Source organism: Stegostoma tigrinum, chromosome 5 (genome assembly GCF_030684315.1).
Source record: "Stegostoma tigrinum isolate sSteTig4 chromosome 5, sSteTig4.hap1, whole genome shotgun sequence".
Lineage (NCBI taxonomy): Eukaryota > Metazoa > Chordata > Chondrichthyes > Orectolobiformes > Stegostomatidae > Stegostoma > Stegostoma tigrinum.
The window spans coordinates 78,988,411-79,015,929 of NC_081358.1; the positions used below are offsets into that span (position 1 = coordinate 78,988,411).

At 40.0% G+C, this 27,519-nt stretch overlaps 1 protein-coding gene across 4 annotated transcripts in view; it reads left to right on the top strand.

Moving 5' to 3' along the window:
• Positions 1-27,519, top strand: part of greb1l (GREB1 like retinoic acid receptor coactivator) — a 327,170-nt gene that overhangs the window by 203,819 nt on the left and 95,832 nt on the right. For 3 of the 4 annotated variants that reach the window (XM_048529559.2, XM_048529561.2, XM_059646085.1), the window contains 2 exons: positions 6,051-6,210; positions 26,089-26,298. In XM_048529559.2, the coding sequence (XP_048385516.1) occupies positions 6,051-6,210; positions 26,089-26,298 (370 nt within the window). The remainder of the gene's footprint in view (positions 1-6,050; positions 6,211-26,088; positions 26,299-27,519) is intronic. The other variant, XM_048529560.2, reaches the window with a different exon arrangement.

Here is a 27,519-nt window from a genome sequence, read left to right on the forward strand (position 1 = left end):
CAGGCTGCTTTGTCCTGGATGGTGTCAAGCTTATTGAGTGCTGCTGGAGCTGGATCATCCAGGCAAGTGGTAAATATTTCATCTCACTCCTGACTTGTACCTTGTTATGATCCATTTAGGAAATCAGAAAGTTACTTACTGCAGGATTCTTAGTCTTTGAACTACAGTTATAGCCACAGTATTTGCACAGCCATTCCAGTTCAGATTCTGATAACTACCAAGATGTTGGCTGAGGAGGATTCAGCAATGGCAACGTCATTGAAGGTTAGGTATTCAGGCTTGAGCTGATATGTGGCAAGTAATGTTTATACTACAAAAGTACAAGGCAAAATTTGTCTCCAACAAGATACAGTCTAAGCACTATCCCTTAACCTTCAATGATGTTGCCATTGCTGAATCCTCAATAAGCAGCACTCAATAAGCTTGACACCATCCAGGACAAAGCAGCCTGCTTGGTCGGCACCACATCAATAAACATTTACTCTTTCTACCACCGATGCTCATTAGCAGCAGTGGGGACCATCGACAAAATACACTGCAGAAATTCACCAAAACTACTTAGACCACACCTTCCAAACCCGTGATCACTACTTTCTGAACAATAATGGCAGCAGATGCATGTAAGCACAACCAACTGCAAGTTCCTTTCCAAGCCACTCTTCCCCCAAGCTCCTACAAAGCCACCAGTCCAAGGTGTTTCTTCCCATCCCTGCTGCCAAGTACAGCTGCCTTCTTGAAATGCTGCAGTCTTTGAATGTGTAGGAATACCCACAGTGCTATATTGTTCTATGTGCTTCAGAATTTAGACTGCTACTGAGACTGCTGGCCAGTCAGGTAGCTGTCAACACCCTGAGATGGGTCTTCATTCTGGGCTAGAGGCAGAACCGCACCTCTAGCCTTTAATGTTGCATCGAGTGGTAAGTAGCTATGGGATTCTTTATGATAGGGTATCCCCTGTCATCCGAAAACTCCTGACCGGTGTGTCTAGAAAATGTACATTTAAAGACATTGGGCTGAATTTTACCAATGTCACTGTCAAGACTGCTTGTATCTTTACTGTGAGTTATACACTGCATGTATTTCATATGCAGGATTCTATGATGACAAATTATTTCAGATTGTACGGTGAAAATGCCTGATCAACACTTTTGCTACCTGAAGGGCCTGATATTGCACACAAGTAGAACCCATGCGATTGGACAGGAAAATTAACACTTAGTCTGCCCACAGTGGGTATTATCACAGCCATTTTTCATTTACAGTGCGTGTTTATTAGTTGCATGAATAAGGAAGACATCACAGATTGATTTTAGCAGAGCAAGTTGCAAATTCAGTCTGATAACGAAAGTTCCCCCACCAAACCTCCATGCATCTTGCTCCATGGTCTTCCAGGCTGTCTGGGGGAAGAGGAGGGCATTATTGTCTGCACTGAAAGGCAAGGAAAATCATAGATATTGTGAGAATAAGTAGGTGCAAAGTGAGGGAGCGGTAAGACATGAAGTGGGGAGCCCTAAGGGACACCCTGGTTGAACAGTTCAGATGGGTTGTCTGACCCTATGCACAAAGTGCCCTGGCAGCAAGTGCTGATATGCTCCAAAGAGTAACACTGAAATAGAGAACAGTATTTTTAGTGCGCCAGAGATGTGTCATGAGGATGCAGTGTGAGTAGTATGTGTTTGATGGCACTGTCTGTGGATTGGAATGTGGGCGTAGTTGCCCATGGAGTGTGCCCTGTGGCGTTGGTGATTGTTGTCCAAGATGGAAGTCCAGAGGAGCAAGTCATCAGCTGGAATCAGCAGGTAACTGCTGTGACATTCATGTCAGGAAATGTCATTATGTAGTTTTTATCCAGCACATTGGAAAATAGAAACTGAATATCAATAAGGCAAGATTAGGTAATAATTGCATGCTGATATATGCAAATGTTTTCAAACAGGCCTCTTACCATTAAAAACCTGGCTGCATTTTATTTTCTGATCGTGCCCCATTTCCCAAATGACTCATGCTCATGTCATTAAGGGGTTGGGAATATTTCACCTGATCTAATTTCTCAATTGTGCACAGAACACTTTATGTGTTTGTACTACGCATGTTTTCAGTGGAACCATCCTTCTGGTTGCATGATTGTAATTAGTCCAGCTACAAATAAAATTTCTATTTTTGAGTCGTGCACTGGATACTCCAAAAGTAGTTTCATCACGTGATCCATCAAATAAGTTTTCAGAATCATATATAAGTTAGCAATGGAGAAAATAAGGTTAAGAAAATGACAAAAGATAAATATTCAGCCCAGAAATTGTGAGTGTTATTGTCTTCACTATGCCCTGCACATCTTATTTGTTTTCCTTCTAGTGCAGGACATGGGTAGTATAATGTTCTGTGGCAGCAGGTCTAGACAGTGGATAATATAAATGATAGAAATCATAGAATGATCCCCTAGAAATAAACTTGCAGCTGGTAACCTTGAAATATGGAAACCAAAGTACAAAATAGAAGATATTGAGGCCTTGATGGAATTTTGCCTCCCACCATTAAGTGGAAATGGGTGCAACTGTGGTTAAAAATAGAGGCTCTCTCGCCACCATCTTGCCTATTGCAATTTTAAAATCTAGGGGCAGGAATTTTTGTGTGGTGGCCCTTCCTCCTCACTGTCAAAAACTTTCAGCAGGGAACTGCACCCCAGTGAAGTCAGCCATTTAATGAATTATTATACGACTGAAGGTGTGACTACATTCCTTCACTTTGTAGGTATGCTCATGGCCAACAATTTTGTAATCCAAGCAGCTCCAGTGTAGTACCGTGACTACTCCTTGGACTTGGTTCCTTCGTTCTTAGTATCTGGAGACAGTGCTAAGGAAATGCACAGAAGGAGACATCCAGGAGAGGGTGAGGCAATGTTAGAGGTTGTATTGGAAAGGAAAGTGGGGCAGAGGATACAGGGTGGAGCAGACCTGGGAAAGGATCCTTGATCAGGAAGCCTGGCCTATTCTCCCTGATGCCTCAGCAGGCTAACTTGTCATTTCATCCCTTTCTCCCCCATTCCTAACTATCTCCAGGCAGGAAATGGGATGCAAAAAAAGAAACTTCTGGAAAAGCTCAGCAGGTCTGGCAGCATCTGTGAAGAAAAAAATCAAGAGTTAATGTTTTGGATCCGGTGACCCTTCCTCAGAACGCTGGACATGGGATGCGTTAGAAACTCTACTGTAATGGAAAATTTGCCAGCACTATTCTAAAACTGACAATATTAGGTCTTATACAATTTTTAGCAAAGTGGCCACTATTTGGAGGCTTTGCTACATCACACTAACAGTTTGGAGTCGTTAACCATAGATTGGAAATGGGTAGAGTATAAAAGTTGAATAAAAATAGGGTTGCCCCTTTTATAGTTCATCATGAAATGCTGTTGCCTGAATTCTGTCTGTTTATTAAAGGAGGTGGTAACGGTTCTGTGATTGGAAAAGATAAGTGAACAGTTCTATAGAAGGGGAATGGTCTTCAGATCTATTAGAATAGATTATCCACTGGATAAAGTGCCATTCAGCATTCTACAATATTAAAAGTTTAGCCAGTTGTGAGATCCAGAGCTACTTGTTTAAACTCTGCACATTGCTTTCATTTATCATTTACATAACAATTTAGCCATCTGTCTGACCATTTGAAAGCTTTGACAGATGTATCAGTTTTTGGCTGCCTTCAAATGCACCAATAGATTCTGAACTATTGAGTTTTCTTTACTCAGCTGTCCTGGGAATGTGAATGGATGGCTTGGCTATATTCTAAAGCACAAATGGATACTGCACTGCGGAGATTTTTGCATTAATTTATGTGATATAGGCATTGATGGCTAAGACATCAACTATTCCCCATCCGTTTTTGGCCTGGAGGACTTGGTGATGAGCTGCCTTCTTGAAATGCTGCAGTCTTTGAATGTGTAGGAATACCCACAGTGCTCCTTGGAAGAGAATTCCACGATTTTTACCTAAAGACTTTGAGGGAAAGGTTATACATTACCAAATCAGGATATTATGTGACTTGGAAGTGTAACTCGGAGGTGCTAGTGATGCAATGTATCTGTTACCTTTATCCTAGAAGGTTGCAAGTTTGTTGAGTGTTGTTGGAGCTAGCACAATCAGGCAAATGGAGAGTACTCCATCGTACTGCTGACTTGTGCCTTATCAATGGTCATCAGCAATAGGGAGATAGAAGTGAGTTACTCAGTACAGGATTCCTAGCTTATGACCTGCTCTTGTAGCCACTGTATTTATGTATGTGGTCCAGTTTAATATCTGGTCAATGATTCAATGGCTTTATTTGCCTAGCCATCCTGGGAATGTGATCTGATATTTTTGAAAGGTAATGTTATTAGGATGCTAATAGTTTCTTTTTACATACCAGTTCAAGTGATTTTTAAAAAAGATTTTATCAGTTTTATCAGCCTTTCAATAACTTTGAAATGTTTTCTGGTTCCTCTGAGTTCTGTTTATAAAGTGGATATGGATTAAGTGGGCTAGAGGATAAAGGTATAAAGGAGGTGAGGAGTTTCTTTATGCTGGTTTGAAGAACTAGTTTATTGTTTTGGGAATGGAGGCACAACTTAACTTGGTTATTTCAGAATCAGTTTGTCCCTGCAGACAATGATGACAGTTTCACTGTAGTGGACAGAAGTTGGATTACAATGTCTAGAAGATTCACAACTCCTAGTTCACATTTTCTGTGATGAAAAGCCGATCACTGGTGTCAAATTTTGTTTGTTAACTCTTCTGTGAGTTGTTTTGGAACACTTTACTGTACTAAAGGGTCTTTGTAAGTACAAACTCTTGTTCTTGTTTTATGTCTGATTGATATTTCATCAGAAAAATTTTGACAGGTTATCATTAACAAAGTATTGTGCTGGAGTGTCAGCATAGATTTGGTGCTTAGTCACTGGATTGTGACTTGAACTCCTAAATCTTCTGACTCGGACATGGGGGTGGTCCCAATGAGTGCTCAGGTTAGTGCAACTGACTGGATTGGTGGTGAGTGTCACTTGCTGGCAGGTAGAGAGAGCAGCCTATGTGTAGTATTCTAACTTGGGGCCAAGAGGAGTACACAGGTTGTGCTGTGTAAGTTTAACACATACCAAGGAAGCAGTAGAGCACTTTTAATTGAAAATGGCTGCATCAAAGTTGGGGTGGCCACTTAATTGAATAAATTGTTATATACTTAAAGTATTTGCATTGTTCACTATTGTTGGCATTTCTGCCTTATCTAATTTGTTGGCTGGTACATTTCACCCAGAAATGTGTACATGTTTTCTGCATGACAGTTTGAGAGTATGGAAGGCTTTTATGCATCTGAAAAACAAACACTACACCACAAAAGGCTGTTAAATCCTCGTTGACATTTGGCTAATATTACGTCACATTAGCTTTTCAACCAGTTGCTTTCTCCATGCTGACTGGCTTCATTCAAGTAACAGATTATTGATAATGAAGATACTGCTAGATCTTACTGTGGCAATGTTTCATCTCATTATGACGACTTGGCTTAGAAGTTAGCTCAGTTAAAAAAGTGGTAAGTAAAAAGAGATCGATGTAATTTTCCTTCTCTGTTCTGAAATGAATTCTTGTAATGGGGTAACAATAAACTGATGATTTACAGAATTTTGTAGAACTCTTGTTAGTTTCTTACACCCAGCCAATAAAATGTTGTGCATTACAGATTGCAAGGTAACTTCTAAGTCAATATTACGATGTGTCCAGTTCTACTAAAATGCTTTGTGAGTTGCTGCCAAAGTTTCATTGTCTACATATGCACAGTTTTGATGCTCTGCATGGCCAACTGACATTTACTACACGTCATCTTGGAAAACTAAAGTTGTTTAAGAACATTTTCTGCACTTCTATATGATAAAGATGAAATATTCTGCATTTAAGTTCTTTTGAACCAGGTTTTTATTGTTTCATTGGAGTCTAACATTCTAAGTATTTGAGGATTTATTACTGAGAGTACTAATTATCAACTGTTTACTTTATGTATTGCTCATTTATGTTGCTTTGTCTTGTTTCTAGACAATGGGAAATTCATATGCTGGGCAACTGAAATCTGCACGCTTTGAAGAGGCTCTGCACAATTCAATAGAGGCATCACTTCGTTCCAACAGCATTTCTCCACGACCAATCTTCTCTCAGCTGTACCTTGAATCAGATCAACCGCCTTTGTCCCCAGAAGGTTGAGAGAACTTTTTTTTGTTTGGTTTCTTTGAACATTGATTTACTTTAACAAATGATTTTTTTTTATTGCTGGCATCCACTCTAATATTCTCACTCCCTCTGGGACCTTTTTATACACAATTGTAGCATCTGTGTAGCAAATTGCACTGCATGCTGTAAGTGTAGACATATGTAGGATGTATCATTGGATCTCATACTATATGAAAGCACATACCCTAATGAAATATCATTGAAATAACAATCAAAGCTACTTTTGTGTACGCACAAACTATTATGCCAGTCAGATTTTGGCAGAATGTGGACAGAATGTGTAAATCATTCAATGTATAACCGATAATTTTTTTAAAACTGAGCACAGTAAGTATAGAACCTTAATCAAAACAAGGAGATCTGAGGAAGTCTGCTGCAACAGTATAGCATGTTTTATACTTCAGTACTTCTCTGTTGAGACTAGTCCTTTTCAAGTGACATTGTAGAATGTCTTTAATTAGTCAGTATTCTATAATCAAACAAACTTGGATTAAATTCATTTTTGTATTACTCAGGATTCTCACTAATCATTCATATTGATACAAAGACAACATGAGCTGCCTTTACACTCATTTAGTAGAGTTTGATATTTGTGCACATGCGAGATGAGAAAATTCTTTTTCACAGTGAGTAGTTAACATTTGGGATGTACTGCCTGGACATACCATTTGATGGTGCAGGTTCAGTTGAGACAATTAAGAGGGAATTCAATGATTATTTAAATATAGAAACACTAATGAAATCTTTACTGGAAACAACACATGCTGGAGATCACAGCCGGTCAGATAGCATTTGTGGAGATAGAGCAAGCTAATGATTTGAGTCTCGGTGACTCTTCATCAGAGCTGAAGTGAAGTGTGGAGGGAGCAACATTTATGCAATAGTGGGGGCCGGATGCAGGGTGCTGTGGCAGTGGTGGGGTGTAGAGTGCTAACAGTTCAGATTAAGTGTTTGAAATGTGAGAATGGCAGAAAAATGGTGTATCTAACTGCCAGACTTGAAAGAGAACACTGTCGCACTGGGGTGCCAGGAGGGCTTGAACGATGTGGACTCTTGTGGGAATGCTCTACAATCACGACTTTTGACATTGGGATAAACTTGCTACATCTTTTAACAAAGTTTCAGGCATCAAGGCAAGATTCTTCATCAGCTGTGGCAAGTTGCCAATGAATGATTGTCGCTCATTAGCAACTGTAGTAATTGCAAATCTTGCCTCACAAATATACAGCTTTCTATAATATCACTTCCTGCAAGGAAACTAAAAGCTGACAATTCTAGATATGAAAGTTTGCTTGCTACTTAATCCACAGGAGCTCCATGTTGGGCAGCCGGTATCAATGTCTTCGGGCAAACTTAATGGGCACCTTCCATATGCGCCTCACATCAAAGGATATTGGCAATCAATATGTACAAACGTCTAAGAATGTGTATGACACTTCTGCAGGTGACTTAGATGATGCTTCTTTGGCTGCAACAACCACAATAAATGTAGAACTGCAATGGGAGATGCACCCAGCGCATGGACTGGGTCAGGCTGCATCTCTGGCCTGTTTGCTTGATATCTTAGGCTCACAAAGTGAAGACTATCTGGATGCTCAAAGCAGCCTTGCCTTTCTTTACATTGTCTTGCCTTCTAACACCTTACCCCTCAGCCAGAGATACCAGGTTTACATTAGTGCTGCAAAGCCAGGAAGCTTGCAATGGTCATCAGCACTGTATTACACCCAATCTCTCATACCCCACCATCCTTTTGGGATCTTAAGGAAGCCTTCTGAAAATCCAAATACACCACATCCAGTGTTTTTTTTAAACTGATCTCCAATAAAATCCTCAACAAGCTCTGCAAAAGGTTTGTCAAACATGACTACCCTTTCAATAATCTATATTGACTGCCCAAACATAACATTACTTTGTAGGTGTCCAGTTATTACATCCTTTATAGTAGATGCTAGCATTTTCCTTACTAATGATTTACAGATCTGTAGTTTTCCTCTGGTTTCTTTCTCCCACCCTTCATGAAAACATTCATCTGGCAGAATTCATTGTTTGCTGTTCTGGAACATGATCACTTTTCTTTGTATTGTTGGAATATTTTCTGTCCTTCTAACCATACCAAGAAGAGATGAAAAATAATTCTCCTGTGTTTTCTCTCATAGAGTCATAGTCACGGAATACTACATCACCGAAACAGACCTTCCATCCAATCAATCCATACCAACCATAATATCAAACTGAACTAATTCGACCTGCCTGCATTTGGCGCATATCCCTCCAAACATTTATTATTCATGTACTCATTCAAAAGTCTTGTAACATTATAACTGTATCCGAATCGATCACTGTCTCTGGAAGTTCATTTCACACCTGAACTGCTCCCTCTGTAAAAAAAACATACAGTTGCCCCTCATATCCTTTTTAAATCTTTCTCCTCTCACCTTAAAAATATGTCCCCTAGTCTTGAAATCCCCCACCGTATGAAAAAGATTCCTGTCATTCACCTTCCCTATACCTTCATGATTTTATAAACCTTTATTATGTCACCCCCAACCTCTTACATTCCATGAAAAAAGTCCCATCCTATCCAGCCTCTCCTTATACTTCAAACTTCCATTCCCAGCAACATCCTAGTAAATCTGCCCTGAATCCTCTCCAACTTAATTGTATCCTTCCTGTACCAGGGCTACCAGAATTGGACACTGTATTCCAGAAGAGGCCTCATCAAAATCCTGTACAAGCTCAAAATGACATTCCAACTCCTGTACTCAAAGGTCTGAGCAATGAAGGAAGCGACTAAATGCCTTCTTAACCACCCGGTGTACATGTGATGCAAACTTCAAAGACTTATGTACCTAAACCCCTAGGTCTTTGTTTTACAACAGTACCAGTGCCCTACCTTTAATTGTATAAGTCCTGACCTTGTTTTCTTTTAACCAAAATGCAATAGCTCACATTTATCCAAATGAAACTCCATCTGCCACTCCTCAGCAATTGGCCTAAAAGATCAAGCTCTCTCTTTGTAATCTTAGATAACTTTCTTCACTGCCCACTGTACCATCAATTTTGGTCTCATCCGCAAACTTACGAACCATGCATTCTATATTCTCAACTAAATCATTGATGTAAAGGACAAACAAAAGTGGACCTAGCACCGATCCCTGTGGAACAATGCTGGTCTCAGGTCTCCGGTCTGAAATACAGTCCTCGACCACCACTCTCTATCTCCTGCTGTTAAGGCAATTTTGTGTCAAATTGGTAAGTTCACACTGAATCCATGATGATCTAACTTTACCAATTAGTCCATTGGTCCTAATGGAAACTTGTCAAAGGTGTTACAAAAGTCCCAAGTAAACAGCATCTACTGCTCTGCCCTCATCAGTCTTTTTCATGACTTCCTCAAAAAAAACTCAATCAAGTTTGTAAGACACTATTTCCCTCGCACAAAAGTATGCTGACTATCTGTAATCATTCCTTGCCTCTTCAAGGGGCAGTGTGGACTTGTTGGGCCGAAGGGCCTGTTTCCACACTGTAGGGAATCTAATCTAATCTAATCTTACCTACTACCGAAGTCAAACTCACAGGTCTATAGTTCCCAGGTTTCTCCTCACATCCCTTCTTAAACAAAGCCACAACATTAGCCTCTCTCCAGTCATCTACACCACACCTATAGTTATAGAAGATACAAATATTTCTGCAAGGGGATCCACAGTTTTCTCTGCAGTTTCCTTCAATGTCTTGCGATAAACTAGATAAGGTCCCGGAGATTTATCCACTTTATGTTTCCTCAGACTTGCAGCACTTCCTCTTCTGTCATATAATCTGTTTTCGAAACACCAATATTTTATTTCCTGTTTTCAAGTCTCCATTTGTTTCTCCACAGTAAAAACTGATGCGTAATATTCATTTAATATCTCTCCCATTTCATGAGGTTCAACACAACGATGGTCTCTTTGATCTTTAAAGGCCCCTACTCTCGTGGCTCTCTTGCTCTTAAAGTACTTGTAGAATCTCTTTAGATTATCTTTAACCTCACTGCCAAGGCTATCTCATATGCCATCTTTGCCTTTCTAATCTCCGTCTTAGAATGCCCCTACAATCTGTACTGTCCCAGAGATTAATTTGAACTCAGTTGTCTGTATATTGAATGATTCTTTTTTGTTTTTGATTAGAACTTTAATATCTTTATTCATCCATTGTTCCTTAATCCTACCAGCCTTACCTTTCCACCCTAACAGGAACATAATGACTTTGAATGCTCATTATCACATTTTTGAAAGCCTCCTACTAATCTGACATCCCTTTACCTGCAAGCAGTCTACTCCAGTCAATTTTGAAAGTTCGCTTGTTTCAAAAGCAGTTTATGTTCACATATACTGTTTCTTTTAGAACATAGAACATTATAGCGCAGTACAGGCTCTTCGGCCCTCGATGTTGCGCTGACCTGTGAAACCAATCTGAAGCCCATATAACCTACACTATTCCATTATTATCCATATGTTTATCCAATGACCATTTGCATGCCCTTAAAGTTGGCGAGTCTACTACTATTGCAGGCAGGGCATTCCACGCCCTTACTACTCTCTGAGTAAAGAATCTACCTCTGACATCTGTCCTATATCTATCATCCCTCAATTTAAAGCTATGTCCCCTCGTGCTAGCCATCACCATCTGAGGAAAAAGGCTGTCACTGTTCACCCTATCTAATCCTCTGATTATCTTGAATGTCTCTATTAAATCGCCTCTTAACTTCCTTCTCTCTAACGAAAACATCCTCAAGTCCCTCAGCCTCCCCTCATAAGACCTTCCCTCCATACCAAACAACATCCTGGTAAATGTCCTCTGCACCCTTTCCAATGCTTCCACATCCTTCCTATAATGCAGCGACCAGAATTGTACGCAATACTCCAAGTGTGTCTGCACCAGAAGTTTGTATAGCTACAGCATGACCTCATAGCTCTGAAACTCAATCCCTCTACCAATAAAACCCAGCATGCCATTCACCTTCTTAACAACTCTATCAACCTGGGTGCCAACTTTTGGGGATCTATACACATGGACACCAAGATCTCTCTGCTCATCCACACTACCAGGAATCTTACCATTAGCCCAGTACTCTGTATTCCTCTTACTTCTTCCAAAGTAAATCACCTCACACTTTTCCACATTAAACTCCATTTGCCACCTCTCAGCCCAGCTCTGCAGCTTATCTATGTCCCCCTGTAATCTGCAACATCCTTCCACACTATCCACAATATCTCTCCCATTTCATGAGGTTCAACACAAAGATGGTCTCTTTGATCTTTAAAGGCCCCTACTCTCTCTCTCTCTCTCTAGTTGCTCTCTTGCTCTTAAAGTACTTGTAGAATCCAGGTCATTAATAAAGATGACAAACAGCAGTGGCCCCAAAACAGATATTTGTGGTACATCACGAGTAACTGAACTGCAGGATGAACATTTCCCATCAACCACCACTCTCTGTCTTCTTGCAGCTAGCCAATTTCTGACCTAAACAACTAAATCACCCTCAATCCCATGCCTCCATATTTTCTGCAACAGCCTAGCATGAGGAACCTTATCAAACGCTTTACTGAAATCCATATACACCACACAACCGCTTTACCCTCATCCACCTGTTTGGTCACCTTCTCAAAGAACTGAGTAAGATTTGTGAGGCATGACCTACCCTTCACAAAACCGTGTTGATTACCCCAATCAAATTATTCCCTTCTAGATGATTATAAATCCTATCTGTTATAATCCTGTCCACCACTTTACCAACAACCAAAGTAAGGCTCACTGGCCTATAATTACCAGGGTAATTACCTTCTTGAACAAGGGGACAACATTTGCTATCCACCAGTCTCCTGGCACTATTCCTGTAGACAATGACGACATAAAGATCAAAGCCAAAGGCTCTACAATTTCCTCCCTAGCTTCCCAGAGAATCCTAGGATAAATCCCATCTGGCCCAGGGGACTTATCTGTTTTCACACTTTCCAGAATTGCTAACACCTCCTCCTTATGAACCTCAATCCCATCTAGTCTAATAGCCTGTATCTCAGTATTCTCCTTGACAACATTGTCCTTTTCCTGTGTGAATATTGATGAAAAATATTCACTTAGCGCCTCTCCTGTCTCTTCGAACTCCACGCACAACTTCCCACCACTGTCCTTGACTGGCCCTAATCTTACTCTAGACATTCCTTTATTCCTGACATACCTATAGAAAGCTTTAGAGTTTTCCTTGATCCTACCTCCCAAAGACTTCTCACATCTCCTCCTGGCTCTTCTTAGCTCTCTCTTTAGATCCTTCCTGGCTAACTTGTAGCTCTCAAGCTTCCTAACTGAGCCTTCACACCTATCTTTACATTAGCCTCCTCCTTCCTCTTGACAAGCGATTCACTTCTTTAGGAAACCACAGTTCCCTCGCTCAACCACTTCCACCCTGCTTGACAGGTACATACTTATCAAGGACATGCAGTAGCTGTTCCTTGAACAAGCTCCACATTTCAATTGTGTCCAGCCCCTGCAGCTTCCTTCCCTGTCCTGTGCATCCTAAATCTTGCCTAATCACCTCATAATTGCCTTTCCCCCAGCTATAACTCTTGCCCTATACCTATCCCTTTCCATTGCTGAAGTAAATATAACCGAATTGTGGTCACTATCACCAAAGTGTTCACCTACCTCCAGGAGATCAGCCAAATATCATAACATGAAGAACAAACAATTCTATTCTAACTATAAAATAAAAACAAAGTGCTGTAGAATATCAGCAGCTCTGGCAGCATCTTTAGAGATAGAAATGGAGTTAATGTTTTGAGTCCAATAAGATTTTACTTTTGGATCTATTGTAATCCTCTAATGCACACTCATAATAAACCTATTATTCAAAACTCTTGTCTGTGTTGCAGAAACATATTAAGTTAATATTTGGGTTATACTAATTTCTGAGCATAGTGTTGTGCTTCGTGATCTATCTCAATTCTCGCTAATTGAGGGTAGGGGCCACATACCTTTTGTGTGCCCTCTTCAACAGTATGATTGTAGAAATGGTATAAAACAGCTGGAGCTCTCTGTTGCCTCATCCAAGTTGCCTGTGACTCTGAGTACAACAGGAAGTCCTGGGAGCATTATTTGTCAATTGTGTTATAGAATCAACCTGCTGTCTTAAAGGGAAGCAGCATAAATATACTGCTGCAAAGTAATTGATATGAAATCTCATACTCAATACATAAAACAATGGCCTCTCTCCGAATTATGTCTCAAATACCAACCAGTCACCCACAGCTGTGCCTGGCACTCATAATTTAAGTCTAATATCCAGGTGCTACATCACAGCCTCACATACCTACATTGCCCTCTTATGCCAACGTACACATATCTCCACCTAGTTAGACATATTCCTACACGATCACTAATGTTCTGCCTTCCGTCTCAGAACAAGGTGACCCATTATAGAAAAAAAAACCAGCAGAAGTGGCTAAAGACAAGGGTGCCTGCATCTCCTGATCCCCACAGTGTGTAGTTACTATCAGAAATATACTGCCTGAGTGTGGGAGAGGCTGCTTAATTTGTGGCTTTTGCAGAAGTTTGGGTAAGTACCTGAAGCAAAAAAAGGGAGCAGGTGAGTCAGTCTTGAAGAGTTGTTCTCATAGTGAACCAGCACAGGTATAATGGACTGAATGATCTCCAGTGTTAGGACCATACTGTAAATCTCTGAATAAGGAATGAGCTGTGGGGAATCCCCTGGCACCTGTTGAACAAAGAAGAATTGATGACAGACTCTTCCCTAATGACACTAGTAAATGTCCAGTTCACCTGAATACTGTTATTTGGCATGATCGGCAAGCTGCTGATAGTGTCACTACACATCTCTTGCTGCCCTCTAGACCTTCCCTTCCTCTCACCAGTCTTCCATTGCTAAGTTCCTGCTTTCAAGAACTGCTGGTTGCCCAACCACAGAAACCTCAGAAGCAGTCAGTTATCAGATCTGACACTTGAACCCCCAAGTTCAAATACTGATGTTGTCCATTCTAAGATTGTTAGTGTAGAGTTACAGTTGATGCATGTTGATCCAAGAAGACATGACCAGGCTGCAGTCAGGCCAGGGCTAAAGGGCTTGTCTGTCAGCTCACATGAGGGCAAGATAGCAAACAAATACTGCTGGAGAGAACTGATGATCTCAAGCACATTCAAGAGAATGCAGACCAAGATGCCCAGGTACATTAACTGGCCTGCTAGACAACCTCTTGTTACAGACAAGGACTGTGGAGATCTTGCTTCAAGTTAGCAGAACGCACCAAGCAGAGCTTGCCTGTTCTATTATCCCTGTTCTGTCTTCCTGCTGTATGGCCGATCTAGAGACACTGCTTCCTCCATGATGGTTCCAACCTTTTTCTGAACAGTTTGACTACTCCTCTGACCCCTTGTTGGATGGATGCAACAGATCCAACAACCCATGAAAATATCTCTTAAAAATGTTCTGGAATTCATCCAGATACTTTGCAACAGAACAAGTTCTGGAAAAAAAAAATCACTTGCAGATTGGTTATCAGTTGTTTCAAATATTGAGACAACAGGGCTTACCATATGCTTATTTGCAGAGCCAACAATAAAGAGACTTCCTGCACATTTGACGTCAGACTTGGGAACTGTCATGACCCCAACTAATGTTATTACTCATCAAGTTAGATCCTAGATAGGAACCTGGTTTGATAGATCATCACTTATTTGGTTTAGTTTTAATGAAGTGGCCTCTCACTGAAACAAAGTATGCAATGCTGTAGATTTTGCTCTAACAATAAAACAAATTCATTATAAAAAAAAGGTTATAACTAGATAGTTAGATTATTTGATTTTAAAGCAAATGCAAAGAATTTTTAACATAGTGAAAGTAAAAAGGTAAAGTAGTCCCGCCAGTCCATAAAGCTCTTGTCTCATTAGACAGAGATGACTGGTGGTGGTTTAACTTGAGGATCATGCCTGTAGCAAGGGAGAAGGTCGAGAAGGAGAGTCCTTCATTGTAACTTCAGCTGGTGCAGGAATTGAACCCAGTCTAATAGCATGATTCTGCATTGCAAACCAGCTGCCTTCCCAACAGAGTTTACCTAAACCCCAGACAGTAAATATATCATCCCATTAATCCCAAAACCCCTTTATAAATTGAAATTAAACAAAACAGCATTTGTGCAATGCACAGAATATACACTGTTACCATGTCCAAAATGCCACTCATATAATACGGACACTAGAGTCCCTACCTCCAACACCTCAGTCATTTTAAGTTACCTGTAACTTCAACTTGTAGATTGGAAATGCAGACAGCACCTTCCTGGAGTTACCAAATGAGCTACAATGTAATTAGCTTAAAGTTACTTTGTCAGGCTTTTATTTCAACACTTCTGTTCTGAGACTAACATAAACACTTCATTCTAATGTAGCCTAGTTCAGTGTATATTATTCCCTTCTCAGGAGTACTCTTTTCTATGCAGACATCCTGGTTCAAGGACTTCACAGGACGGCCCACTCAAAGTCAGAAGTGAAACTAAATGTATCTCCCTCTAATCTGTAAGCATTCCCTTAAGCTTAAAAAAAGGTCTCAGACCACTCTAACAAACCTTGACGCCCCGTGATTTGCCTTGCTGGGTTTCAGAGTGATTTAAAATAAACAAAAGTCATTCAGAACTGCACAAAATATTTTACTCCAAAGCTTGGCCTCAGAAATGCTTTAAAAGAAATCACAGTGGCTATAGATATTCATCCAATTTAATTACTAACTTCAGACACATAGAAACCATACCTGTTACTAACTCAAGAACCAGAAACCCAAAACTCACAACACATAGCAGCAAAAAAACATAAGTATAAATGTCAAAGATTTCATCACGGAGTTACATCAGCTGATTGGCTGTGTAGCGACAGGAATAACATCTTTTCAAGACCTCCCGTTACAAGAAACAGCCAATGTACATCAGTCCCTTGGAAGCAGAGGCATCATGACAGCAACAATCTCCTAGCCTATTTGCTTCAATGATTTCATTATGGAATGCAAAATTCTATGAATAAATTTAACTGTTGTTGTCAAATGTACCTGTTCTGATTTTATTCAGTTAAATCTTTATTTTTGAGTTAAAACGTACGATTACTGAACAAAAAAATGGATGCAAAAAGTGTTGAAAATGGAAGCTGATAAACTTCACTTCCCAAGTATTACTAAGTAACCAGGATTTGGAACTACAGAGCCACAGATTAACACAGTAATGTGAACATCCTATTAAAATAGTTTTGGGACACAGGCTTCATCAGATGAAGAGATCACTAACATGTAGAAATTCATAGGCACTTTTAACATCAGAAAGATGATAGAACAAGCTAATTTTGGTTCAAATATTAACTGATCTGAGGCATTGCAGAGGTATTTCAAACCAAATGTATTATAAGATTTGGTTTCCCCAAGACTTGACAGGTTAATTCGACACCTTTACCACCTGCAATGTAGTCAGTGCCAACCTTTGACAACCCATTTATCAGATCGCATGTCTATCGGTGTATTCACTTAACTGAAGGAAATCCATGCTCCTCCTACACTGACATATCCTCCCAATTTGTTTGTGGTAATAGCAGCTGGTGTTGGTAAAATGGGAAACATATGGTACTTTGTGATTAACATTTACAGAGATGAAGAAGAAAGCCTGTATCAAGAAAAGCTTTCCTCTATCATCAGAGGTCATTTGTAGGTGAGCAATATCAAAGCCCAAAACTTGGTCTAACTGTTCAAACTTCTAAGTTATTCGACTGTTGAATGTGATTTTGGTTGATTTGTACCTCAGCTCATTCTTACCACCTTTACCCAACAATAATCTTATGAATTTTAGAATTGAAAGTATCAGTTGACCCTATCTCCACAGCCTTAGGATGATTCCAAGTTCCAGGTTTCCTTTAGTCTTGTGAGTACAAGTGCTTCCTGATTTTCTCCTGAACAGTAATGCCATGATTTCAAAATATTGCTGTCTTGCCTAGATTCTCTCTCTGGAGGAAATAGTTTCTCTGTGTCTTTTAATTTAATTCCTTTATAATTTTAAACACATAAATATTGCTGCTGTTTTAGTGTCACTGGATCGAAATCCTAGAATTTCTTCCCAAATGGCATTGTGGGTCTACCTGGACTCAGTGGACCACTGATGTTCAAGAAGACAGTTCATTACCACCTTGTCAAAGGCAGCTGGAGATAGGCAATAAATGCTGGTTCAGACAGTGAGGCCCATGTCCCTTGGATGAATAACAAAAATCAGGTAGATAATTTCACAACTTACTAAATGCAGGAGAATACAAAAAGGTTGATGCAACCTGCCCTCAATTTAACTGCTTAAACCTTATTTTCTTTTTGAACCTGCACTGTTACTCTTCCAAGGTCAAAATTATGTTGCTGAAATTCAGTGTCTGAACTACCCCTTCCTTATTTTTCCAGATTAATATTCCATTCACTTTTTAATGAGAACTTTTTGTACCGGTGCACTAGATTTTAATACTTTGTGTACAAGGAAACGTAAACCCTTTTTACTTTTTCACAGCTTCTGTTTCTCAGTCTGAAGAAAATAATGCTTTTCTCAGATTCATGTCCCCACAATCAACATCATTTGCTGTAGTTTGGCCTACTTGACTAGATAGGACAAAAAAGATGCAGCAAATATGTGTTTCAAAATTTTAAAATACAAACAAAAACAAATAATGTTACCTCACATAGTTAAGATACAAAGCATTGCCAAGTCAGAATTGAGAGTGGGTTTGAAGGACTTTCCATTGGTCAGTTCTTTTCTTGATCATTTCTTCCTCTGTCTTTTGTACAACAGAAGATTGCCTTAGTCAAAGTTGCCCTCTGTAGGCTTAATGAGAAAAAGCACATCAAGTATTCCAACACTTGCAGTGCTGAACAGGCTGCAGCGCAGATCTGAACTCCTCTCACCCAATTCCTACAACCGATTGCTTTTCAATACTGTTCCAACTTAAGATGTCGTTTCATTCTTTGAGTTGTGTAACAATTCATTGACACAGAGAACAACACTCCATTTTTCCCTGTAAGACTAAACTGATTCAGTGCCTTTTTCAAAGGCTGCACAGTACCAAAGCAATGGGATCTAATTTGAATGAATTAAAGGGTACATTTAAATGGAAGCAGTACTTTTGTCCTCTTAGTTGCTAATTAAGGTTTATTGGCCACCATTTTAATCTAAAATGCCTCCCATTTGAAGTGATCATGAACAATTGACCCAAATTTACAGTACATAAAAAGAAAACTGATCAAATCAAATCAAAATGCAGTTGACCATAAAATCTGCCATTGTGCCACCGTGTGGTCAGAAAGGCAACTTGCCAGTTCTAGGTAGAAACCCCATTTTCAAAAAAAAGGTAAGACAAATATAAACAGCTGCTAATCTAATTAATTTTGGAACATCCATCAGCATTTAGAGTCATATCGCTGCACAGCATGGAAACAGACCCTTCAGTCCAGCAAGTGTGTGCCATCCTGATATCCTAAATTAATCTAGAACAAAAACAAAAAGCTCAGCAGGTCTGGCAGCATCTGTGGAGGAGAAAACAGAGCCAATGTTTCGGGTCCGGTGACCCTTCCTCAGTTCTGAGCTTTTCCAGCAACTTTGTTTTTGTTCCTGATTTACAGCATATGCAGTTCTTTTGGTTCCTAAGTTAATCTAGTCACATTTGTCAGCATTTGGCCCATATCTCTTAAACCCTTCCTATTCATATACCCATCCAGATGCCTGTTAAATGTTCTAACTGTACCAGCTTCGACCACTTTCTCTGGTAGCAAGAAAAAGTTGCCTCTTACGTCTCTTTTAAATCTTTTCCCTCTCACCTTAAACCTATGCCGTCTAGTTTTGGATTCCCTACATCTTGGCTACTCACACTATCTGTGCTGCTCACAATTTTATAAACCTCTATAAGGTTTCTCCTTCAGCCTCTGATGCTCCAGGGAAAGTAGCCCAGCCTATTCAAGCTCTCCCTATGTCTCACTCCCTCCAATACTGGCAACGCTTTCGTAAATTTTTTACACCCATTCAAGTCTAACAACATCTTTCCTATAGCAGGTAGGCCAGAATTGAATGCAGTATTCCAAATGTGGCCTAACCAATGTCCTCTACAGTTGCAACATGACATCTCGACTGCTATACTTAATGCAGTGACCAATGAAGGCAAGTGTACCAAACACCTTTTTCACTGCCCTGTCTACCTGTGACTCCACCTTCAAAGAACTATAAACGTACACCACAAAATCTCTTTGTTTGACAACACTCTCCAGGACCCTACCATTAAATGTATAAGTTCTGCCTTGATTTGCTTTACCATAATGCAATGTCTCACATTTATCTAAATTAAACTCCATCTGCCACTCCTCGACCTCTGATGTGATACTTTCAAATGGACCCGCGTTCAAATCTGATCTGGTCTAGAGGTGAACAAATTGATCAGAAAATATCTACTTTCAAATTGACAAATTACAGCGATGGATAAGTAGTTAATCAGCTGAACACAAAATAGGGAAATGATTCTTGGGGGTCATTGGTGGAAGATCATTGAAGGCAAATGCAGTGTTTGGTAGAAAAGATAAAATTTATTGTATTCTGGGTTTTACAGTATATGGAACAGAAAATAATGAGCAAGGTGTGATATTTAGTCTATAAATGGTAGTTGTTTGCATTGACAATATTGTCAACAGTTCTGGTTACCAAATTAGATGAATGTTATCATGATTTCATACAAGACACAATCAAAGAATACAAATCTGATGTTGTGCCTCATATCCTTGAACTTCAAGGAGAAACACTTTTTTTAAACTAGAGCAGGATTTCTTCAAGTTATTGACCATTTGAACCTGAGAAATTGTTTATCATAGTCCTTGGAAAGATACTCAGGGACCATTGGATGAAAATTAGGAGACTGTCACTGAATAGAAATTTAACAATTGTGGTGACTACGTGAAATGGAATGCTCAGGCAGAAATGCAAAAGTTAAAATGTCCATAATTCTAAAAGGGAATTGTTGAGAAAATTGATTGTAGGAGTGTAGATAGTGAACTATATATTGAGCATCTGAGCCCCAAGTCCCAATAGTCTGCTCTCAAATGAGGAGGCTCCAAAGAGCCCAGCATTTTGATGCACAGACCTCATTATTTTACAGATATTTTCTAATCAACCTAATTGTAAATGTTATTACTCATTTCTTTAGCAGGTGAGATTTGAACCCAGGCTCCTGGCTCAGAGTTAGGGACACTAGTCCTCTTATAATTAATTCACATATTCAGCAGTAGTAGCCCATTCACATTCATGTAGTTATCTTTGGCTTTGATCCTGGGATCTGAAATATTCTTGGAGGGTGTCTTATGTTTGGGTTGAATAGAGGAGGTAGAGGTTTGAGGAAATGTTCACATAGATCTGTAAAATTGCTGTATTATATGTTTATGAAACAAATGGCACCCTTAGTGACAAAAACATGGGTGCTACAGATCCATGTTTGTGGTCCATTGTGTTTATGCAGGTTTACCAATGGATATTTGAGGGGAAAATGGCAAAACAGAGTTTTGATTTAATGTTTCTTCAGATGGTTCCTGTCTGATGTGTAGTTTATTAAGAGAAAAAGAAAGCATGCAAAGTAATCTTGCTGTGCACAACATGAATCAGATCCTGGGTAGGTGCAAACAGTGTTACAAAACTTGATGCTTGCAATTTGATTAGCTTCAATAAATGCCACCCCTATGCAGATGTCCATGGCAGGGATGATGCTGTACATTTGCATAAATATTTCTAAAAATGTTTCACTTCTGACAAATTAAAGTAGAATTAAAATAACCACTGTAGTACATTGAAACACCTTAAAGTGTTTCAGAGAAGCCATCATCATAACCCGGAATTTCCCAGAGAGAAGCAGATGACTTTGTGCAATATGGAGGTAGTCGGGAAGCATCACCTTACTACACTATCTCATAAAATGAAATCCAATTTGTCTTGAGTAATTTCAATTGTGACTGCTGCGACCCTGAGTTTGTCTACCATCTGTCAGTATGGGAGGACTGAGACGGCCTTCTTCTGAAGATTTCGCTTAGTTTCTGCCATGTTTTCGGAAATGTGGAGGTGACAGTGGTAGAATCGGAATAGTGTCTTAGGATGAAAAGTATGTTGAAGACTTTTGTTGATATTTATTACTGAACATGTTTGATGGTGAATCACAAAATAACTAGCAGAAATATGACTCTTAAGATTATTACAATTGCATGGGTTTTCAAAAGATTATAAGTTCATTTTAGGAAGTGGTAATTTATCTCTCGGAATCTAATTGTTTGAGGAAGATGATAATGAATAAATAGTGGAATAACACATAGAATCGGAGGGTCTGTAGATGAGTTTGTTTCTATATGCAGCAAGAACTGAACAGTGATCAGATTTGGGCTGATCAATGACAAACAACATTTGCGCCAGGCTTGATGATTTCCAAAGAAAGTCTAAATGACTCCCATTGATAATGGATTAAATCACCAACATCAAATCTCCCCAAAGCCGCTCCACCACCTACAATATGTGCCAGGAATGTGATGGAATACAGTGCAATTGTCTGGACAAATGTTGCTTCAACAACACTCAAATTCAGTGCCAGTCAGGACAAAGCAGGTTGTTTGATCAGTACTCCATCCACCGCCTTAAACTTGCATTCCCTCTACTGCTAGCACAGTGTGGCTGCATTATGTGAAATTACATGCAGTGTAACTATATGCCAAAGTGTGGAGCTGGATGAACACAGCAGACCAAGCAGCGTCTCAGGAGCACAAAAGCTGACATTTCGGGCCTAGACCCTTCATCAAAAAAGGACCCTTTTCTGATGAAGGGACTAGGCCCGAAATGTCAGCTTTTGTGCTCCTGAGATGCTGCTTGGTCTGTTGTGTTCATCCAGCTCCACACTTTGTTATCTTGGATTCTCCAGCATCTGAAGTTCCCATTATCTCTATTTGCCAAATCTCCTTTGACAGCACCTTCCAAACTTGCAACATAGATAATGTAACAGGTGTCTAGGAACACTACTAGCCACAGATTGTCTTCCTAATTTACACACCATATGCTTAGAAATATACAGTCTTTTGTTCATTGGGTCAATGTTCTGGATTTCCTGCCAGTGTAAATACCATTCTTTGGAACTCCATGATGATGAGCACAGGATGATTTGAGTTATTAGTTTGTTTGAAAATGATCATAAACATTCTGATTTAGTCATGAAATCCCTTAGCTGTGCTACTGTTAAAGATATTGTGCAAGGGATGTGCAGAAGCAATTTTAGCATCTACTTGGGCACTTTTAGATCTTCCCAGTGATGCCTTATTCCTTCGGATGCCTGGATTGCTGCAGTTACCACTCTTGTGTATGAGCTGATATAATCTGCATCATGTTGCAGCTCGAGTTCTTGGATCTCTCCAGCTTATCTCTACCTCACACATACATGAAGCCACTGTATCCACCATCTGAGCTTGCAAATTGACAGGCAGGGTGGGATCAGCTAGTCCACCAAACCTCTGGTGTATCATTACTAAACATAAATTTTCTCCTTTTTTTCTCCTGTCCCCAACCCCACTACCATTTAAACTTCTAACAAAGGCAAAAAGAATATAAACCCAGAGCCATGAAATATACTTTGGAAAATTAGAAATTGTAGATTCTTTGAGCAGAATCTTCAAATAATCATAAGACCATGAGAAGCAGGAGTAGGCTATTTGGTCAGTCAAGCCTGCTGTTCCACTCAATAGGATAAAGGCTGATCCAACATTCCTCATGTTCACTTTCCTGCAACTTCCTCATAACCCTTGATTTCCCTACTGATCAAAAATCTATCTCAGCCTTGAATATACACGACTCTTCCCCCACTCCCGCAGCTCTCTGTGGCAAAGAGTTCCAAAGACACTCAACCCTCTGAGAGAAGAAATTCACCTTCACCTTAGTTTTAAATTGGCATCCCTTTACCTGAGACAATCCTAGACTCTCCCATGAGGGGAAACATCGTCTCAGCATTAAACCTGCCAACCCTGTTCAGAATCCTATGTATTTCAATAACAATGATTATCATGTCAATGAATACCAATGGATTGGTAACAAAAAGGATCAATAAGGGTACGTGATATACATGGGCTTCCGAAAGGGGTTTGACTCAGCGCTGCACAACAAACTTGCAATGAAAGTTATAGGTCTCGGAATAAAATGGATAGTGGCGATATGGAAACAAAATATTGTGATAGGAAATAGATCGTAATGGTTAATGGATGTTTTGCAGTCTGGAAGAAAGTTGCTTTGGAGCTCCCAGGGGTTGATGTTGAGAACAAAAGAAAGTTTCTGGAAAAGCTCAGCATCTGTGAAGGAAAAAACAGAGTTAATGTTTTGGGTCTGGTGACTGTTCCTCAGATGCTGCCAGACCTGCTGAGTTTTTCCAACATCTTTGTTTTTGTTCCTGATTCACAGCATCCACAGTTCTTTTGGATTTTATTTGGTTGATAGTGAGACTCTTGCTTATATAAAATGTTTTAGACCTTGATGTGCAGTTGAACAAAAGGTTTGTGAACAAGACAAATTTAAATGAATTGTGAACTGTGTGAAAGAGAGTGTAGAACTTCAACATTGACACATTTGTGGAATGGGTGTGTGAATGGCAGATGAAGTCCAGTGTAGAGAAGTGTGAGGTGATGTACTTTAGCCCAAAGAACCTGGACAGATAGGATAAAATGAAGGGTGTTATTTTAAAAGAAGTACTGGAGAAGAGAGACCTGAGTATAAATGTATATAGTTATTAAAGGTGGCAGGACAGGTGGAGCCTCTAGTAAAGCATACAATATTCTGAGGTTGCAGACTTGCTCGCCGAACTGGTGTGTTTGATTGCGGATGTTTTGTCACCCTGCTAGGTAACATTGTTAGCGCGCCTCAGTGAAGCACTGATGTTCCTCCCGCTTGTTATTTCTATACCTTGGTTTGCTGGGGTGGTTGGTATTACTTCTGGTTTTGTTCTTCAGTGGTTTGGACATTGGGTCCAGTTCACTGTGTTTGTTGACAGAGTTTCGGTTGGAATGCCAGGCCTCCAGGAATTCCCTGGCATGTCTGTGTTTGGCTAATGCTAATATGGATGTGTTGTCCCAGTCAAAGTCATGTCCTTTTTTGTCCATGTGTATTGTGACCAGTGAGAATTGGTCATGTCTGTTAGTGCTAGTTGGTGTTCGTACATCCTTATTGCCAGTTTTCTTCCAGTTTGGCCTATGTAACGTTTCTTACAGTCCTTGCATGGTATTTTGTATATTACATTAGTTTTATTGGTTGTGCATATGGTGTCTTTTAAGTGCATCAGTAGCTGTTGCAGGGCGATTGTTGCTTTGTGGGCTACAATGATACCTAGGGGTCCGAATAGCCTTGTGGTCATCGCTGATATGTCTATGATAAACAGTAGGGTGATTAGTGTGTCTGGCCATGTTGTGTCATTTTGTTGTGGAGGTAACAGTGGATTGTGCTTTTTGGGTATCCATTCCTTTTAAAAACTCCGTATAAATGCTCCTGTTCTGCTTTGCACAACCCCAGGTTGCTGCAGTGTATTGTGGCTCATTTGAATAATGTCCTGATGCAACTCCAGTTATAGGCGTTGTGGTGGTTGCTGGTGTAATTAAGTATCTGGTCCATATGTGTTGTCTTTCTGTGTACACTAGTCTGGTTGTTCTCATTGTTCTTACATTACGTCCAGGAAGGGTAGTCGGTTGTTGTTCTCTTCGTCTTTTGCAAACTTTATTCGGGTGAGGATGTTGTTGGTGGGTTTTTTTCTAATCTTGTGTATTTGACAATCATGAAGGTGTCATCTACAAAGCGGATCCAGAGTTTGGGTCGTATAGTGGGGAGCACTGTCCGTTCTAATCTTTGCATAACCACTTCTGTTATCAGTCCTGATATTGGGGATCCCATTGGTGTTCCATTGATTTGGTTAAATATATGGCTGTTGAAAGTGAAGTGAGTTATGAGGCACAGATCCAGTAGTTTCAGGGTGCTGCCCTTATTGACGCTGTCAGTGTTGTGGCGTGTCTGCCTTCCTGATTTGTCCAGCCGTGTGGCAATTGTCTCTTTGGCTAGGTCGATGTTTATGGATGTAAATAATGCTGTTACATCAAAGGATACCATTATCTTGTCCTCTTCTATTCTGGGGTCCTTGATGACATTGAGGAATTCAAATAAGTATTTCCGTTTCAGTTGTATTATTAAACACACAAGGCAAGAAGAAACCCACCGATGCATAAACAACTTTCTCACCTCACTGGAATAAAATTCACAAAAGAAGAAGAGAACAACAACTGACTACCCTTCCTGGACATAATGGTGTTGTTGACAGAGAGGAAAAAGGTCTCCTGTCACTGGAGGATATAGATGGATTGGTCAGATGGGCAAACCAATAGCAGATGGAATGTAAACCTTATAAGTGTGAAATGAATAATCTGAAATACGATCCCAACTCGGTACAAACATGCTCATTTCTGCTTTTAGCAGAGGGTTAGCTCAGATAAGTCACCTGCAACTGAAGTTGATTCAGCCCATCCTTTTGGGAAAATGGAACCAAACCCACTTGATCATGGGAGAAGCTCCATACCAGTCTCCAGGCAGTGGATAAGCCTCCTATGATCAATTCAGAGAATGGAAGGGATTGACCTCATAAATGGAGATGGCTTTTTTTGTGCTTCAGAAATTGGTGTGTTTGCAGGGAGCGTCCCTGGGCCACTGCATAAGTGATAAAGCTTTGAGCCAATTGTAAATAATGCTTGAAATTTGTTTTTTTGAAGCAGATGTCAAACCAAAAATAGAGGACCTCGATAAAGATATTGAAGTCCATCGCTATGCACAAAGCAGCTCTTCTGGATTCCCAGCCGTACAAGTCGGTAATGGAATGGACAATGAAGAGGAAGAAGAAGAAGAGGAAATGTCTGAGTCAAACAGCCCACCTATTACATACTTGCAGAAACATGTCCCAGAAGGATCCTGCACAACGGATGGTGAATATTGCTTTTATCTTCTAGAATACAAGTATCAGTACAAATCAGAGTGTCAAATGTGAATTTGTTCATGAGATTATAAAAGCTCCACCTACTGCACAATCATTATTCTTACATGAAACAACAGTCAGATTGAGCTTTTAATGTGGTTTGAACTAATGGGTAATGCACAGTATGATTGTTGCAAATCAGATCAAATCCACGTGTAACATTTTGATATCAATCAGCTGACTTATCTGATTCCTCACCGGCCCACCTGCAAATCTCTCTGACCTATTCAACCCTCCAACCATATCCCAGTCCTCTGTCACCCTGTGAACACTAATTCTCAGCCCATCCAACAACTCCCATCAACCTCGCACTAACCTAACCTGACCCACCCAAGCTCATAAACCAATTCTCCCCTTGATGATACCGTCTTTCTCCTTAACCACTCCCCTGATCGTCCATATCATGACTGTCTGTGCCCCCAATGTTATTTCACGTCACTACCCACCTAGAAACCTGACATTCTACCCAGTTGCCTCACCCACCCAACTCCATTTCACACTTCCACTACCCCCCTTCCCACTTAGATCTATTCATATCAACCCATCACAAAGTTTTGCAATGGGTAAACCTGTTTACCAAAATACAGCAGTAAGTGCTGCAAAAGGAGTGTGGTGTTTGTGTTGATCTTCACCACTGCTCCTGAAGATTCCTGGACTTGTGAGTTTGGAATCATTCCACATTGATTTGCAGTTCCAGTGTATTTTCTCACTCTCCAACCTATCATATCTGTTAGCAACATTTTTGTGTCCATCTCTGCTCACTTTCTCACCTATGCAATCTTAGATACATTACAGTATATCCCACCATCTTGATAAAGATTATGAATAGCTGAGGCTCAAGCACTGGCCATTGTCGTATTACATTAGTTATAGCCTACCAATCCAAAAGTGACCTGTTTCTGCTTGTGAAAATGTTTGAAACTAACTTTAATGCATTTGGTATTTAGCATTAATTGCCAGTTGTGTAGATAATCATAGTCCTTCCAGTTTTTCCTTGTTACTTTATTTTACATGCTTTCCTAAGCCATCCATAAATTTAGGAATAACAAGGTGTAGAGCTGGATGAACACAGCAGGCCAAGCTGCTTCAGAGGAGCAGGAAAGCTGACATTTTGGGGCTAGACCCTTCATCAGAAAATCATGATGAAGGGTCTAGGCCTGAAATGTCAGTT